Raw genomic sequence first — 16,245 nt, 5'->3', positions numbered from 1 at the left:
GTGTTTCTTGTGTCCATTCCTTCCTCTGTGTGTTTCCCTCCATTGTGATTGCCCTCATTGGCTTCACCTGTGTTGTTAGTCTCACCTGTGTTTGATTACCCCATGTCTATTTAGTCTCTGTGTTTCTTCCCTTCTGTGTCAGTTCATTGTTGTTTGTATGTTGTTCGTTGGTATGTCTGTTCTTGCTCGTACGCCCCTGTGTTTTTTGTTGAGCTTTTGAAAGTAAGTTTTTGTTGCCTTTGGCCTTTTTGTTTAATTAAATAATTTTGGTTATTCTGCATTTGGGTCCACCTCCCTTGTTTTCCAACTGTTCGTGATACTCTCGTAGCTTACAGCAGCATGAAAACACTTTAAAGGGTTGAAAGTTGTTAACTTTCTTTTTAGATTTGCTTAGCATAATAACACTAAAAAGACTCAAATAATGTTGAGAGAGAAGAAATAATTTGTTGTTTGATCTACATTCAGTGGCCAGTTTATCAGTTGAGTCTCTGCCTCAGAAAGGAATAGTTTGGGCTTATCATGTAACGTAAATAACTTTGTTTTACACTTACATCTCCAACAAACTCGACACATTTTAAGTATAGCAAGCTTTAAAGGTGCTATACTATAAAAAATAATTTAACGCTGTTCTTAACACTTGGCTTTTTGGAGTCTTCAGCAAAGCTAGCTGCTTCATTTTCAACCTGTGTTAAATGTTCCACAGTACCAGAGCACATGACCTGGTAAAACATATGGGCTTGTAAGGCCTGCAGCCAATTGAAATCAACTATTAACCAGCCCCTTGCCCTTGTTTTCCATGCGTCAAAGAGTCTACGGCGACAAAGTAAGGAAATGGTCCTCTCCATTGTTTGGTTTGTTAACCTGTGTTGATGTTGAAACATGGCGGTGCAGCATGCAGACTTCTTGCTTTCTCTGCAAGTATAAAATGTTCATACTCAGTGAATAATAATAACACAAGGATTATTATTTTCAGGCAATGATTCACTAAAGAAAACATACTTTTAAATATTTTATTCAATTTCTGCCACTCTTAAAGGCAGTTTTTTTACAACTAAATATTATTTTATGGTTCTGATCATCTACTAATGATTCAGTTGTGAATTAAGATCTCAATGTGAACACGTTGTAGTGCTCTGCTCCAATGAAAACATTCAAAATAACCACATTAATCAAATTGAACTGAAGATAACAATGAAGTGTGCCACAAGGGTGGGAGGATCTGTGTAAAAACCAATGCAATTTAAGAATTATACAGGTTTAAACATGAGCATTTCATTGTTAATATAGTTAAAATAATAACTACAGAGGAATGGTTGTTCTTGGGGATTTACCAAAAGTGTTGCTTGGCCTTAATTCAAATAATTGCTGCATATTGAACAGGCTTGAGATGTAAGAGTGATTTCTGCAGCATGAATGAAGGGAGCTGCAGTTCAAAGGAGATCAGATAAAAGCATCGGAGAACTATTTTGAACTTCTTTTATGATTGTTAATTTTCAATCGCAGGGAAGTTGTGTCTGTAATCTGACCATTGGTTTTGTTGTGAAAGGACGATAAGATCCCAGATTCTTAGATTCAAGAGTCTTTCAATTGAAGTCAGAAGGTGAAAGTGTTTCTGAAACTATGAGCCTTTAATCATATCAGATGTAGACCTTAGTGCATGCAGCTTGTGTGAGCAAGTTTGGTTTGAGGACGGATATTTACACTGATTCCATCATGTGAAAGCACATGCAAAGCAGTCACAGCCATGCAAATAAAAGTGTTCTATGAACTTCTTCCTGGCTTCAGAGACACCATTTTCCAACAGCTTGAAGTCATACAACTGGAAGAGAATTGCTAGTTGACCTTAAACTGTGTTTCAATGTTTGGTTTACTTCTGCAGTTTTGAATTGATCCTTAATTCCAAAACTGTATTCATAGTTCATTGTGTCAGCATCTTCCACTCTGGTCTATTAGCCTCAGAGGAAAAAAAACTATTAAAAGAGTATTATGAAACTCACCAAGAAGACTACTCAGACTTTCTGATTTCGTACCGCACTGCCCTAAATACAAAACGAGAGCAGCAAAGTTTCCTGACATACTTTCAGCAGTGTGTAAAAGGATCTGACTGGCACTGTGAGATACACCACAGAAACACTGAGACTATACACAATCAAACTGTAAACCAAATAAGAAAACTCTGCCACTGTTTAACATTTGCATGTGCTTTTATTTGTATTTTTTAAGGTTTGAACCAGTTTGAACCAGCTCTCTGTCTGCTGTTTTATCTTATGTGTCACATAAAAACTTCAAGCTTTGTAGTAGGCTATTACTTAAAGGGATACTCCACCCATTTGCATTTAGCTTTGTATGATTAGAAACCTGGTAGTATTTTTGAATTGTCATGCATCCCGCCCTCATTTTCCCCTGAGATGGGAAATCTTCGTATTTCTAAGTCTGAAAAGGAGCTTCAAGTGATGCAAAATGGTCGATTTTTGCGTCACTGGAACGTTAACTGCTGTTGCAGTTAACGGTGTGAAACTACAATGCTAGTTCCTCATATTTTCAACCACTGAAACTACAGATCAATCACAGATCAGTGGGTGGGAACTCGCTCCCAGAATGGAAACTTAACGTCCGCCATATTGCTTGGAAGTTATGCTAACAGGCTCTATGGAGAAAGCTGATAATGGAGAAAAAATATACATATAGCGGCCTGTCGGCAGCAACTGTCTCAGGGCTATATTGCTGGCCGCCTGCCTGTCTGCGGCTGTGAGGACGAGGAGCCGGGGCCGGCTCGAGCTGGGGCGGACTGGTAGTGTCGATGCTCTCACTGTTTGGCTATGGACACAGACATAGAGTCTAGTGATGTGTCGGTCATGAACGATTCGTTCAAAATGAACGAATCATCTGGGTGAACGAACTGAACTGAATCACTTACTGAAAAGAGTCGTTCATTTCTCAACTTCAGTTGCGCTCTCCTCTCTCCCGTCTCGTGTCTCTCTCACCAGACCGTAAGAGTCGCTCAAATCCCGCCCTCCCTCTCTCTTTCATGTCAGTGATACGTACTGACTGAACCAACAGGACGGAGTCGGTCGGGAGCTCTGTGTCGCTAAAGCTCGCCCCTACTTCTCCCTCTCATGTCTCCAAAATTGAGGAAGTAGAAAATATATTATTTAACATTTAGGTGTCGCGAAAATGTTTCTGCTTTTTATAGCTGCTGTCAGTTTGCAAACGGCTTTTATATCCAACTTAATTTCACTCAGCTGACTGTTTTAACATCTACTAACAATCATGTTTCAGTCAGTACAGTGTGTGTGTGACTGAGGCTGGTGACTCGCAGTCTCGCTCCTTCACGTTCACTGAACGAACTGAACGAGTGCTCCGACGTGAATCACTGAACGAACTAAGAGGAGGAGCGGAGCTCTCGTTCAGTGAACGAACTGAACGAGAGCTCCGCTTCCAAGTCTCTCTCTTCCTCTCAGTCAGACAGTTAGTGAGTGATTTGTGTACTGAACGTATTGAACAGAACGGTCGGGGAAAATAAATGTAATTGTTTTAGCAGCTTTCAGTTTACAAACTGTAGCTTTATCCAACTAAATTCTCAGCTCATAGGTTTATTATTCACCACCGGCTGTTCTCAGTACGATCGCGAGCAGAAATAAACGTTCGGCCGTTTTTCAGCTTACTAAATTCCGATTCCGTGAACGAATCTTTTGAACGAATCACTTTACTGAACTGATTCTACTGATTCAGTACACTGAAAAGAATTGCTTTTCACATCATAGAGTCTGTTTTCTGCCAGGAATTTCCAGGATGATAATTCCTTCTGGAAGAAATCTCTGAATCAGTTGAGGAAATGGCCTTATGTGTTAAAGTAAACATGTCTGTAAACCTGACCTTAGTGGGAGTGGCCTGCCGTGCTGTGCATTCTGGGATTTGGTGTCTCTCATCCACACGAGCCAAAAAGACACTTTCTGCCTTTTCTCGGTCAAGAAGGCACCAACTTCAAAATGTATTTCACATTTATACTACATATATGACCCAATGTCAACACAGATTCATGTTTCAACTGGTGAAGTATCCCTTTAATGACCCATACTGGTATGAGTTAAAGTTTCATAATATTCAATACACATCCAGTCATCCACTCTTAAATCATGCCCTTTACATAAAATAGTTTCTGTTCTTTGAATTATATTGAATTATTTTTTTCCTTGTAGGAAAATGAATCCTATGTATTGAGAATTTAACTAAAATGTTAGAAGAGGAATTATTGTTGCACCACTTTGTAATGGTATTTGTCGCTCTCTTGTGGTTAAAATGTGGACTATCTTTAAAAAAAAATACACACAGGAGAGCCCAATATCGAGAAAGCCCTCTATTCATATAAATGTAATATTACTTTTCAATGTAGCACAGATTCTGGAGGATTCCTTGAGAAACTATTATCATCAATAAATACATGAGACACAAACCCTTACTGATATTATATTGATCCTTTATTATATCTGGGGCGGCAGTAGCTCAGTCTCAAAGGATTTGGGCACTTCCTGAGTACTGCCAATGTGCCCTTGAGTAAGGCACTGAACCCTCAACAGCTCAGGAGGGCTTCCTAGTATTCCCACTCTGACATCTCTCCATTAATGCATGTACACAGTTTCTGTGCGTGTGTGTATTTTGGACCTGTGTGTGTGAGTAGCATGTCTCTCAATAACAGAGTGTGATCTAGAATTTCCCCTTGGGATTGATAAAGTATATAAAATGACTAAATGAAATAACATGTTTTTATGGTAGTTATTACATTTATGGCATGACTTAATACAGCCAGAGATATGTCATGTTATAATAATATATATCTGACAGTATAAAAGGTGTATATATCTTCATAGTGCCTATGTATTCCCTGCTTAACTACCACTTTGGTGATGCCTTTTGAGTGTTTATCTTAACACACAGTATGTACTGGTACAACAGTCTATAACAATGATGAACTGAAAATCTAGGAAAGTTCACAAGCTTTATGAGTAAGTGAAATCTTTAAATACATGTGCAAGTAAAACTACTGAAGGAGGCTTGTTCCAAATTTCTATTCATAAAAATGTTCGGCCTCCAAGTCCCACCAGGCTTTTCCTTATATAATACCAGAGTATCATGTCTGCAGTAGAGGGGTTGCAATGTATTTTCCAGAACAGCTTTTGTTGATAAATGGACAAATGATGCAGCTGTTTTTCGGTTCTTACTTAACAACATTTGGCTGCACTGAAGTTAGAATTCGACTTTAAAGGAAGGGTAACTTTATTGGTTTGGAATGTTACGTCTCCACCTTTCATCATTTCTGATTCAAACATGGAAAACTTATAAATTCGGCTTAACAGCCTACTCTGAAACGTTATCCTGCAAATAAGAAATAATATAAATTGCCTACATGTAAAAGCCTGCTGTATTTGTCTCTTTTGCATTTGGTTGCATACTTTGAGCCTGAACACAAATATTTATACATTAGACAACACAGCTCTCCTTCACCCACTCCTCAGTCTGTCCATCATGGCCACCAGATGATCGAGAAGAGACTGAAGCAGCAAGCAGTGACACATTTAGCCCCAGGCTGGTTAACTCATCTGCCAGTCAGCTAGCACAGGCTTTATAAAACTTCTTCAACATATTTCTTCACTTTGAAAAACCAGAAACAGTGTACTCAAGTCTCCTGACCAACTGTGTAATAAAGTCTAGACTTGCAGGACTGACACATACTTGGTCGTGAATCATCAGGCAGCACATTTGCTACATCCTCTGAGGTATGCTGCCTTCCCACCTCATCAACTTCAATGGGATTTAATGTCCCCTGCAGATTTACGAGTATCAATACAATTCAATGTCTCATGTACTTACTAACAGACTGTCTGTCTCTGTCTAAATACAAAATGAGACTCAAAATTGTTTAGAAGATTTCGTAGTGAATTGTCCTGATTTTGTTATGTTTTTATGTACCTTTAACGAGGTAAAATATATTTATGAGAAACCAAACCTAACCAAACCAAACCAATCTAAACCTAACCCAACCCAACCCAACCCAACCCTAATATAAATCAATCCAAACCAAACCAAACCAAACTCAACCAAATCAAATCAAACTAAACTAAACTAAAATAAACTAAACTAAACTAAACTAAACCAAACCCCAAACTAAACTTTTGGGATATACTGTCCCACAATTTTCAATGCAGGGGAAGTTCTTGATGATTTGCATATTCAAGCTAACCATTTCCCACAAAAGCCAACTTCCACAACTGTAACTTAAGAATTAGCTAGAGAGTGTCAATTCAAGTAGCCTACAAAAGGTAAAAGGGGATCAATACAATGAACTCTGAACCTGCAGTAGCTTACTAAAGTTGAATTAATAGGTTTGTGATTGGGAACCAAAGGCAAATGGTCTAGACACAACCAAGCAAAGAAAAGTGTTTCTTCATTACTGATGTAAAGCATGTGTAAATAATGTAACTAGCCTATTATTATAGAGGTAAGTTACAGTTTATAAATCATTTATTGTAGAGAAAGGAGTAGGTCATACCCATAACTACGGAGCCCCTGTAGTCCAAAAAGTAAATAATAATTGTGGTGGAATTTCTGTAGTTATTTATGTAGTTATTATAATGTACAGATGTCACTAGATTTATTCACTGTTCTCTGATGTCAGTCAGACCGGACAGAGTTCAGTTGTTATTAGAACATCAAGTACAGCTTGGAGAGTGTCAACTGTTCTTCCTGATATCTGCAAGGATGTTTGGTAGACTTGTTGTCTGCTCCAGTGTTATAGACGTCACAGTTTAGTCTAGCTGGGTCAATGTGACATGACCCTGATGTCTTTTTGGATATATGCGATGCCTTTCGAAAAGTTCTGCAGATGTGACTGATGCGAGACACGAGTACAGAAGTGTGATGTTGAATCATGTCTCCTCGAGTATTCATCTGATGTATAAACTTTCATCAACGTAGGCCGTCTGAGTCAACTGAGTCTTATTGTATGGAGTCAAGTCTTAGTAATTTCTTCAACAATAATTAAAGAAATAAAACAAATATAGTGTGCACAAGGTCCATGATTTCTTCTGCACACAATATTTGTATATTTTGTCTTACTTTTTGTGACTTCAGGGGCTCTGTACATAATACTTTAGTGGATTTTTGTTTTTTTTAATCAAATTTTAAAGGCGCCTGATAATATCACGACCTCTCTCTCTTACATGGCATACTGGGAAAAATCTCAATGTTTGAGCTGTATTAAAAAAGTGAAATGAACTACAACTCCCTTAAACCTCCCCAAAGAAACGTGTTGGTCACCGCATCATTTGATTGGACGGACTCAGTAAAGCTGTCTGTGATTGGCTGACGGGGGCCATGTCTGCATTGCCAGCTGTCTAGATGCAAAGCAGCTAACCGGTTAGCTGCCTGAGCTACATTTGCCTCTACATTTCGGGGTATAATCAACGAAACACCCCTCCACCCCGTTAACAACGGCGTATCGGGAGGTCGCAATGCCGGTTCACTCCCGGGAGAAGAAAGAAAGCAACCACGAAGAAATGGAGGTGGATTATCCCGAGCAGGACGGCAGCAGCACAGACGAGGAGGACACCGTCAGCTCGTCCGTGTCTGAAGATGGGGACAGCTCCGGTAGGGAAAAAAATGGGCCTCAAATATCAACCAGCAACTAAATTAATTGAATATGTCGTGCTGTCTGACCTAGTCTCATCATAGTTTGTGGGTGCTGTTGTAAAATAGGTGACATTTTGAGAAGGAAAGTTAGATCCAGCGGGGTGGAGATACTCTGATGTTGTGACGGGGGTAAGCAGTGGATACAGATGTGATGTCAAAGCTGTCATGTGTTCATGTGAACAGAGATGGATGATGAGGACTGTGAGAGGAGGAGGATGGAGTGTCTGGATGAGATGACCACCCTGGAGAAGCAGTTCACGGACTTGAAGGAGCAGTAAGTTCCTTCCCCCCCCCCCCCATGTTGTGCACAACAAAGTAATGGCTTCACCTGCTGCTGTTTACTTCATCTCACTGCTTGTGATTGTGTTGCTCCAGGAGACAAAGCATCGCACTACACTTACACTGAGAGGAGCAGAGGTTCACCTGTCGGGGTCTTTTATTTGCAAGGATTTCATACCATTTTAATTAGACATTTTAGTCTGTTAGAATCAAACAAATCTGTCATTTATAAAACCCTTACTGTTTCAATTAGAGGGAAGAAGACCACAGATTTGGTTGACAATAAGTGCGGGAATGAAACTTGTTTTTTTTCCTTAGTGGATTATGCATCAACATTCTTATCAAAATGGTCTAAAGTCTTGCTCCTCATTTTAGTTTGTGAGGACCATCATATCAAACTTAAGTATCCAAAAAGTCTCTTGTTGGAGTAATTTTTTTGAGACTGTTACCACCTCGTATATTATTATGAAAATGTTCTTTACAGGCTGCTTATTTGAAGAATTCTTGTCCCTCTCTGCTGCCTGTGCTGCAAAGTAGGGTAAACAATAGGTAAACATACGCTGACACGCTATAGGTGAAGTGTTCACGTGTCCGCTGGATAACAACCTCCACTGTACTACTCAGACTCCAGCCTCTTCACCACACAAAGTAACAATACAAAGTGATAAATGTCCTTCAGCCACCAGCACATTGCTTCTAAATATTGGATTTGGTGGTGGGATACATTGTTTCCTAACAGTAGTTTTGACATGAGACAGATTTTAATTAGAGGTACGTTTTTGAGTGGGGTTGGTTTGTAAAAAGACATCTGCTACCCTCGCAGGTGTGTCAATAGACAGCCTCTTCCTGTGACATCACAGCATCTAGTTTTCAATAGTGACAATGTTCCTATTCTGCAGACAACAGCCCTTTGGAAAATCTGAAAGTGTACTTGTTAGTGTATCCTAACAATACACTTTCTAAAGATGCTTGATTTTGTATTTACGTTTCATTTAGTAGAAATGTTTTGAATTTTCTCATAAGATATTGTCAAAAGTCAATGTAACTGTTTTTCCGCTACAGATTGTATAAAGAGCGTCTGAGCCAGGTGGACATCAAGCTGCAGGAGGTGATGGCCGGCTGTGCCCAAGAGTACCTGGAGCCTTTAGCCAACCTGCAGGAGAACATGCAGATCAGGACCAAAGTTGCTGGTTGGTCAATTACTACAAGCTTTGCTATAAGATACCTAAATCTTAAAAAAAATATGTTACTAAACTAAATGCACTTCTTTGGAATCTGAAGGCTTACAGTTCAATATTCACAATCTCATCTCCCCTCTGATGGCTGCAGCAGACTGATTTCATGTTGAAATGTTTGTGACAGGAATCTACAGGGAGCTGTGTTTGGAGTCGGTGAAGAACAAGTATGAGTGTGAGATCCAGGCTGCCTGTCAACACTGGGAGGTGAGGGGTTAACATTTCAATTGGTTTACTGTGAGGGTGACGTTAGCATTTTACACATCATAATACATGTTTGATATTGAATGTTGGGAGGATGTTTTGGTTTGTGCCCTGGTATCCACTAGTGTTGTAGTACTCCAGATCAATCTTGGTCTCAAGTCCACTTTTTGAAGGTCTCAGTCTCGTCTCGAAATCAAACGCATCCTGACCCGGTCTTGTATTTGTATTTTAAATCAAGATTGGTCAAGACCACCACTGATTGGCTATTTTTTCCACACCATTACTGTGGTAAGAAGGAAAACTCCCCTTTCTAAAACAACAAATAACTTCAATTCATTTGTAGTTAGGATGTTTTGGTTACAGCTACAACATTTCCTGTGTCATGGTCTAAGTGAGTGACATGCCTGCTGCACACAAAATGATGATTTTTCATTGATATTAATGGTCTTGTCTCGGTCTCGTCCTGCCTCGGTCTTGGTCTTGACTCTGTCTCCATCCCTAAATGCCTCGGTCTTGTCTTGGTCTCGCATCAATCTGGTCTCTGGTATGTCTTGGTCTCAGTTACTGTGGTCTTCATTACAACACTAGAATCCACGACCTACATAGACTGAACTGAACCCCTGCTACAACTTCTGTGAAGTTTTTCTTACCTGTGTGTTTTCTTACCTGTGTGTCTCCCACCCCCCCTCCTGTGTCCCAGAGTGAGAAGTTGCTGCTGTTTGACACCGTGCAGAGTGAACTGGAGGAGAAAATAAGAAGACTGGAGGAAGACAGACACAGTATTGACATCACCTCAGGTAGCTACTTGTGCTGCAGCCAACAGTTATGTAATATGATATTGTTCTCATCCATTTATCCATCATAACACTTGTCCATCACCCCCCAGATACCATAGTATTCAGTTTATATTGATGGGAAACATAAAATCTCTAAGAACTGTCAATTGGTTAGAGCTTTGCGTTTCATTGAAGGTGCACTCACACTAGCAAAGTTGTCCCATACTGTGCTTAAGCACCATTTATTTGATCAAGAATATATATTGACTTACATATTACAGAGTTGGCACTTGCAATTGTTAAAAAATAAAGGATACAAATTTTTGACAAAAATCCCACAGAAATGACTTTCATGTTCAAATCTCTCCTCTTTGTTTTCCAGAGTTGTGGAATGACGGGTTGCACTCGCGGAAAAACAAAAAGAAAGACCCGTTCTGCCCCGTCAAGAAGAAGAAGCCGGTTGTCGTTTCTGATATCCTTTTCCTTTTATCCTGTCCTTGTTTTTATTCATCATTCATCCACACACCACATCTTTTACTTTTTTCGCTCTTCAGTGGCAAATGAAGACAGATGTTTCCTGACACCTCCCTTTATACTTTTCCTTAACCCGCTTTATCACGGCCTTATATCGTTTACATGCTGCAAGATCTTGATATTCTTGAAGACTGGACTGCAATAAGAAAGGTATTTTGTAAACTCTGAGAGAAGTCACTTGAGGAATGTAACTGTGATTTGACCTTCTGAAGTTGAGTCTCTTTCCCCCTCACAGGCGATGGCGTCTCTTGGGCCACACAGGGTGAAGGTGGATGGTAAGCACCCTGTCCTCTGTTAAAAGTCAATATCTGGCTAAGTGGAGCCATCGACCCACAGCTGCACAGGAGGGCTCCATTCAATCCCTTCTGCTCATATTTGAAAAAGGAGACAGTTGCGTTCTCTGTAAACGTACACAGTCCCTGCCTCACTTGTCTTCCCTCACTCCTGCTTTCCCCCCCTCTGATGTCTCCCTCAGCTCCCGCAGTCAAACCTGACAGACATCACCATGTGGCTCGCTCTGAGGACGGTCGACTTTTCTATGACAACCAGTGGTACTGCAGAGGACAGGCCATCTGCATCAACAGGAAAGATGAGTACCCAACTAGGTCTGTACTGCCTGCGTGCGTGTGCGCATGTGTGCGTGCGTGTGTGTGTTAGGATTGCAAGTGCGTGTGTGACAGAGGAGGGTTTATTGTCTTTGTAATAATGAGAGGAAGTGATGGTGAAAACTCTAAATCAGGTGAGCACACGTGTTCTGACAACATTTTGAGTTCCTGTTATGTTAGTCTGACATGCAGTTGTCTCATCTTTTTTTTTTTTAAACAGAGGAGATCTTCTGGTGACTTGTGGTTATGAGACACCTTTTTAAACTTAAAGTTAGTTTATCATTTTATATGTGACCTAGTAACTTTGTATGTGTCACAAAGCCTGAAGACAAAGGGATCAGCTGCATTCAAGTCTTCAATTAAACACACAGTATTTCTCAGGGTGGTGGTTAAAGTGGTTCTCACTAAGAGGGACAACATGAAGTATGAATAAAATGCACAAAGGTTTTAAGAAAAATCTTACAGCTGTGCAAAGTGTCTCAATCTTAAGGAAGAACTTTAGTTCTACTCATGAAGTTTCATTTTCCTTGACCCTCAACAGTTTCAGTTTGATGGACAACAGATCTCTCTTGTTCCATTATTAAATGTGTGTGTGTTGATCAAGGCTGGCCCATGGGGAGCAAAAATCAAACCTCGATATGTTTAAGCTGAATGTTGATACACAATAAATATACAAAAGATATTTTTCCTGTAAAGAAACAACAAAGACAAAGTCAGTTCGAAGTCAAATCCACATGAGCCAAATGTCACCCAAGCTTTGATTTACAGCCAACTGCATAAGGTCAACATGCACATGAAAAATGACATAAAACAACAATAAATATAAAATATCTGTTTCCTGCATAAGAAAATACAAGAACTGTGTACTTTGTAATGCAGCTGGTATTTAAGTTCTGTTCAGGGAGGGAGAGAGGCGGAGCAGAGTGAAGAGGAAGTGAGATGAGAAACGGGCGAACTGGCGGCTCTACGGAAGAAACATACACGTGTTTTTTCATGCGACATAAACTGTATCCATATATATATATATATATATATATATATATATATATATATATATATCCTCCTCTCCTTTGAAAAAATATCAATAGATCTTAAAAACTCAACATCCCCCCAACCCCAGAAGTGCATTTTTCTTTATTAACTATTACTTACTAAAAGTTGTCGTCTCCCACGTCTGACATCCACTCCCTCAGTTAGCTAAACATGGTGGCAGACATCAACACTTTTTAATTTCCCTGATTCCTATGACCTGAAAAATACAGCATAGACATGGTGAAACTTGATCTTTTTTTGTCACCTCGACAATGTTTAACAACACTGCCAGAGCAGTCAACATGATGCTGGTAATGGCTTTTCACACACAAAATATGTATTTAATCAAATCTAGTAAATCAAATCTCATCAGAAAGGAACAAAATGCTGCACTTCTTCAAATAGAATTAGAAAGTCCCTAAACCAAGGTTATAGTTGATCACACACCTGATCATATTCATAAGATGTAAATAAGTTCTTCCAGACAGTTGTGAACATTACAGGTTAAAAACTAAATGTATTAGGATTAACAATGCCCTCCTCTCCATGCCTTTAGGCTATTAAAGACAAACATTTGAATTTGATGTGGTTTGAGTTGTTCCAATGTGTATGTTTACCTTGTATGTTATGATTCATGCTAACTTCACCCTGTTAAGAGTAGAGGCTTACTGTCTTTACTGCACTCATGGTGGAGGAACCTCGGTCTTCAGCATTCAGGGATGTCTCATGTAAATGACTACTCTATGTCTGTGAGCACCAGGGGTTGATTCTGTGGTAACTTTGTTGCACGTCTGTGTCATGCAGTGCCATCATCACCACCGTGAACAACGATGAGGTGTGGTTCAAACGTCTGGACGGCACCAAGTCAAAGCTGTACATCTCCCAGCTGCAGAAAGGCAAATACACAATCAAGCACTCGTAAAAAAAAAAAAACTTCACGCAGACACAAACAGAAAAACAACCCTCATCTCTGCTGTGTTTCAATTTGTCTACTGTCATTGTGATATCCTTCAACCTACTTGCCATATGTACAGCCACACACACACAGAGAGAGGGGAATTGAGGAGTGTTTATAGTTACTAAAACAAACTATCGACTGACCCTTGTAGTCTAAGGGAATGATCATCTGTAAATATGTATGTATGTTGATATTCTTGACAAGGTCACAAAGTGTCATTTTCTCTGGACCGGAGATCAATGCAAAGTGCTGCTAAAGAAATCAAGGGGCGAAGAAATGGAGCCGTATCGAACTTTGAACAGTGGAGATGAGTTGCGTGCCTTTTTGAGATAAGATGAAGCCTCTGCTGATGGAGAAGAGCGAGAGAGAAAAAAGAATGATAACGGTAAACTATTATTATCAATGCAGTGAAGCCTTACTCTGTACTGTGTTAGCTCTAAGAGGACTGAAGCGGGTCATTGAACAAGTGAGCGAGAGACCCTGATCCAGGTGAGGATGCTGTCAGCTGTGTGTTTGATTTTGCTCTCCAGCCGCATCAGTGAGATTTGAATTTCATGCTCCATAGAGCCTATTTAATCCGTATCAGGATCCCCAGCGACCCCAGTTAGAGGAAAAAACGTTTGATTTAGTTGAAACAAATTGCACAAGTGTCGATACAGGGATGCTGAATGATTAATCAATTTAGCAAACGTGGTTATGTTGTGAACATAGAAAGATAGAAATAGTCTTCCCTTTTCTTGAAGCCCAACTCGAGGTGCCACTTGACTAAATGAGCTCTTCATTTTTAAATGTAATTTTCACAGCTTTATGTTTGAAGTTCAAACTAAGGCCAGCTTTGGGCACTAAGCATTAGAAACTTGGAGACTGTGTTTAAGGAATACAGTGAAAGGAGGTGCCCTGTATATAGAATTTGTGTTTCGTCACTGTGATTCTTTCTCTTCCTCCGATCATGTTGCCATGTTTCTGCGAGTGCCTGAATGTAAAAATGTACAGGCGGATCCAGACATAACTTACTCTACTCCACAGTTGTGTTGGCTGCATCATTGCCTGTGGTGAGGGTCCTATAACAGCCTAAGAGTTGTTATTCATGGTGCCATTTTTATTTGTATTTCTGTCTAAATTAAGCCTATTTTGAGTGTTGACGTCCAGTGTTAATGTTACCAAGTATCTTTTGTCACTTTTCCTTTTTGTTTGTTTGTGTCCTCCCCCCTCATAGCTGTCTCTTCTGTTCCCTATTCTCCTTTCGCTGCCTCTTAAGTGTTCCTCAACAATGACATACAAACAGTAAATTTAAGGATTTTTTTGTTGTGTGTACAATCCATCCAATCGAACTCTCCGTCTCTCTATTTTGTACTCGTTTCAATGCAGAGATTTTGTTTTGTGTTGTATTTACGGTGCTGAATATTTTTTTTATCATTGCATACATACTTGAGATATTACCTGCCAATAGTATTGTAAAATAAGAAAAAGAGGGCGGGGGGTGCAACACAAAAATCATAAACATGAAGTGTGTGTTAAGCCTGATGTGGCGCTCACTGAGTATAACGTCGTAGTTTGTTGCAAGTTTAGTTTTTTTTGTTTCTGCTACATTTCTACCTTTTTATGCACTATGGTACCTTTTTCCATATTACAGGTAAAAGGAAAATCATGTGACATTGTGCCAATGCATGCAGAGCTGATGATATATATTGTTTGTATCATTTGAAGGGATTCAAACCTGCACATAAACAATTCTTTATCCTTTATATGCAAAAGAGAGTCCTTACTTGATTGAAATGGTGATACCACTGTATTTAAAAAAGGCTTTCTGTCTGCATTTCTTGCAGCAAAAAAAAAGAAGAAGACTGTCAGTGCATTGATATGATTACAGTATCAATCTGCACAGCCCTGCTTAAGTCAAGCTAATTTTCTTTTCTTGGACCTTACAGCATTGGATGAAAAATATCAGGGCTTTGCACAGAACTTAAATTTACTTTAATTTTGGCAAAGCATGCACAAAAAGTCCAGATACAATCTTATATAATACTCCAGTGTACAATAGGAGAAAGACCCTGACAGTGCTTAACCCAAAGTCACCCCTGAGGTTTGCTGAACCCTAGCAGGATGTCTCCATGACAAAAAAGAAGTGGCTTATTTTGGGGAAAACATGCTGAGTTTGTCCTATTTGATAATGGCTCTTTGGCCTGCTGTGCTGTTCAACCTTTCATGCACTTATTTCTGCCAAAGGGACACTCACTAGATTAACGCCACATACTGGTATTGATTTAAGATCTATGCTGATGTACCATTTTCTTGCCCCCCTCTCGGCCCAAACTACCTCTGATCGGGCCTGTGCACACGCCTCATGCAGAACTGCTGCAACCTTTGATTGATCTATTGGAAATATTGATTGGATGCGGCAATGTAGCCAGGAATTTAAAGGAATCAATTGAAAGGCTAATTGGTTGAATTCCATCTTCAGATAAAGCCCTTTTCCCAAAATTAATATTTAAAGGAATAGTATTTTTCTTCTATTTAGCACTATATCAAAAATAGGAAGAATATGAAAGACAACGAATTTCTAAATGTCAAATTTCAATCAACCAGATAGAAGCTTCCCTGTTGCACTACCACTGTCTAGGCCACAAGGTGTCAGTGGTGCTCCACTGAGGAGAGGAAGCAGCCTCTGCACTGGATGGGAGGTGGGAGGTGGTCTGTGTATCTGGGGCACCCTGCTGCTGAAGCCCTCCAGCTGATGAGAGAGAGGGAGAGAGGAGGGATGAAGGCACAGTTTGATCACAGCTCACTGGCCACGTCTGCTACTGCAACAGAGAGAGGGAAAGAGGAAAATCCCCATCACCGCGTCAAAGGCAGCAGCAGCAGCAGCAGCAGCAGCAGCAACAATCTGGATCTGTGTCCAAAGGATGTGGCCATCTTCAGCTCCATGTATACTTAAT

The 16,245-nt window shown here is 39.9% G+C and overlaps 1 protein-coding gene across 1 annotated transcript; it reads left to right on the top strand.

The window, feature by feature from the left end:
- The first annotated feature begins 7,370 nt into the window (after positions 1-7,370).
- Positions 7,371-15,054, top strand: brms1lb (BRMS1 like transcriptional repressor b). The gene is made up of 10 exons (XM_020633477.3): positions 7,371-7,644; positions 7,870-7,960; positions 9,028-9,155; positions 9,328-9,407; positions 10,105-10,201; positions 10,563-10,652; positions 10,800-10,864; positions 10,950-10,989; positions 11,190-11,319; positions 13,156-15,054. Exons 1-10 carry the CDS (start codon positions 7,509-7,511, stop codon positions 13,271-13,273), a joined length of 975 nt encoding a protein of 324 aa, XP_020489133.1. The 5' UTR covers positions 7,371-7,508; the 3' UTR covers positions 13,274-15,054.
- The last annotated feature ends 1,191 nt before the right edge of the window (positions 15,055-16,245 follow it).

Source organism: Labrus bergylta, chromosome 15, assembly GCF_963930695.1.
Source record: "Labrus bergylta chromosome 15, fLabBer1.1, whole genome shotgun sequence".
Taxonomy (NCBI): domain Eukaryota; kingdom Metazoa; phylum Chordata; class Actinopteri; order Labriformes; family Labridae; genus Labrus; species Labrus bergylta.
The sequence above is the reverse complement of the archived record's forward strand: the minus strand, read 5'-3'. Positions and strand labels throughout refer to the sequence as shown.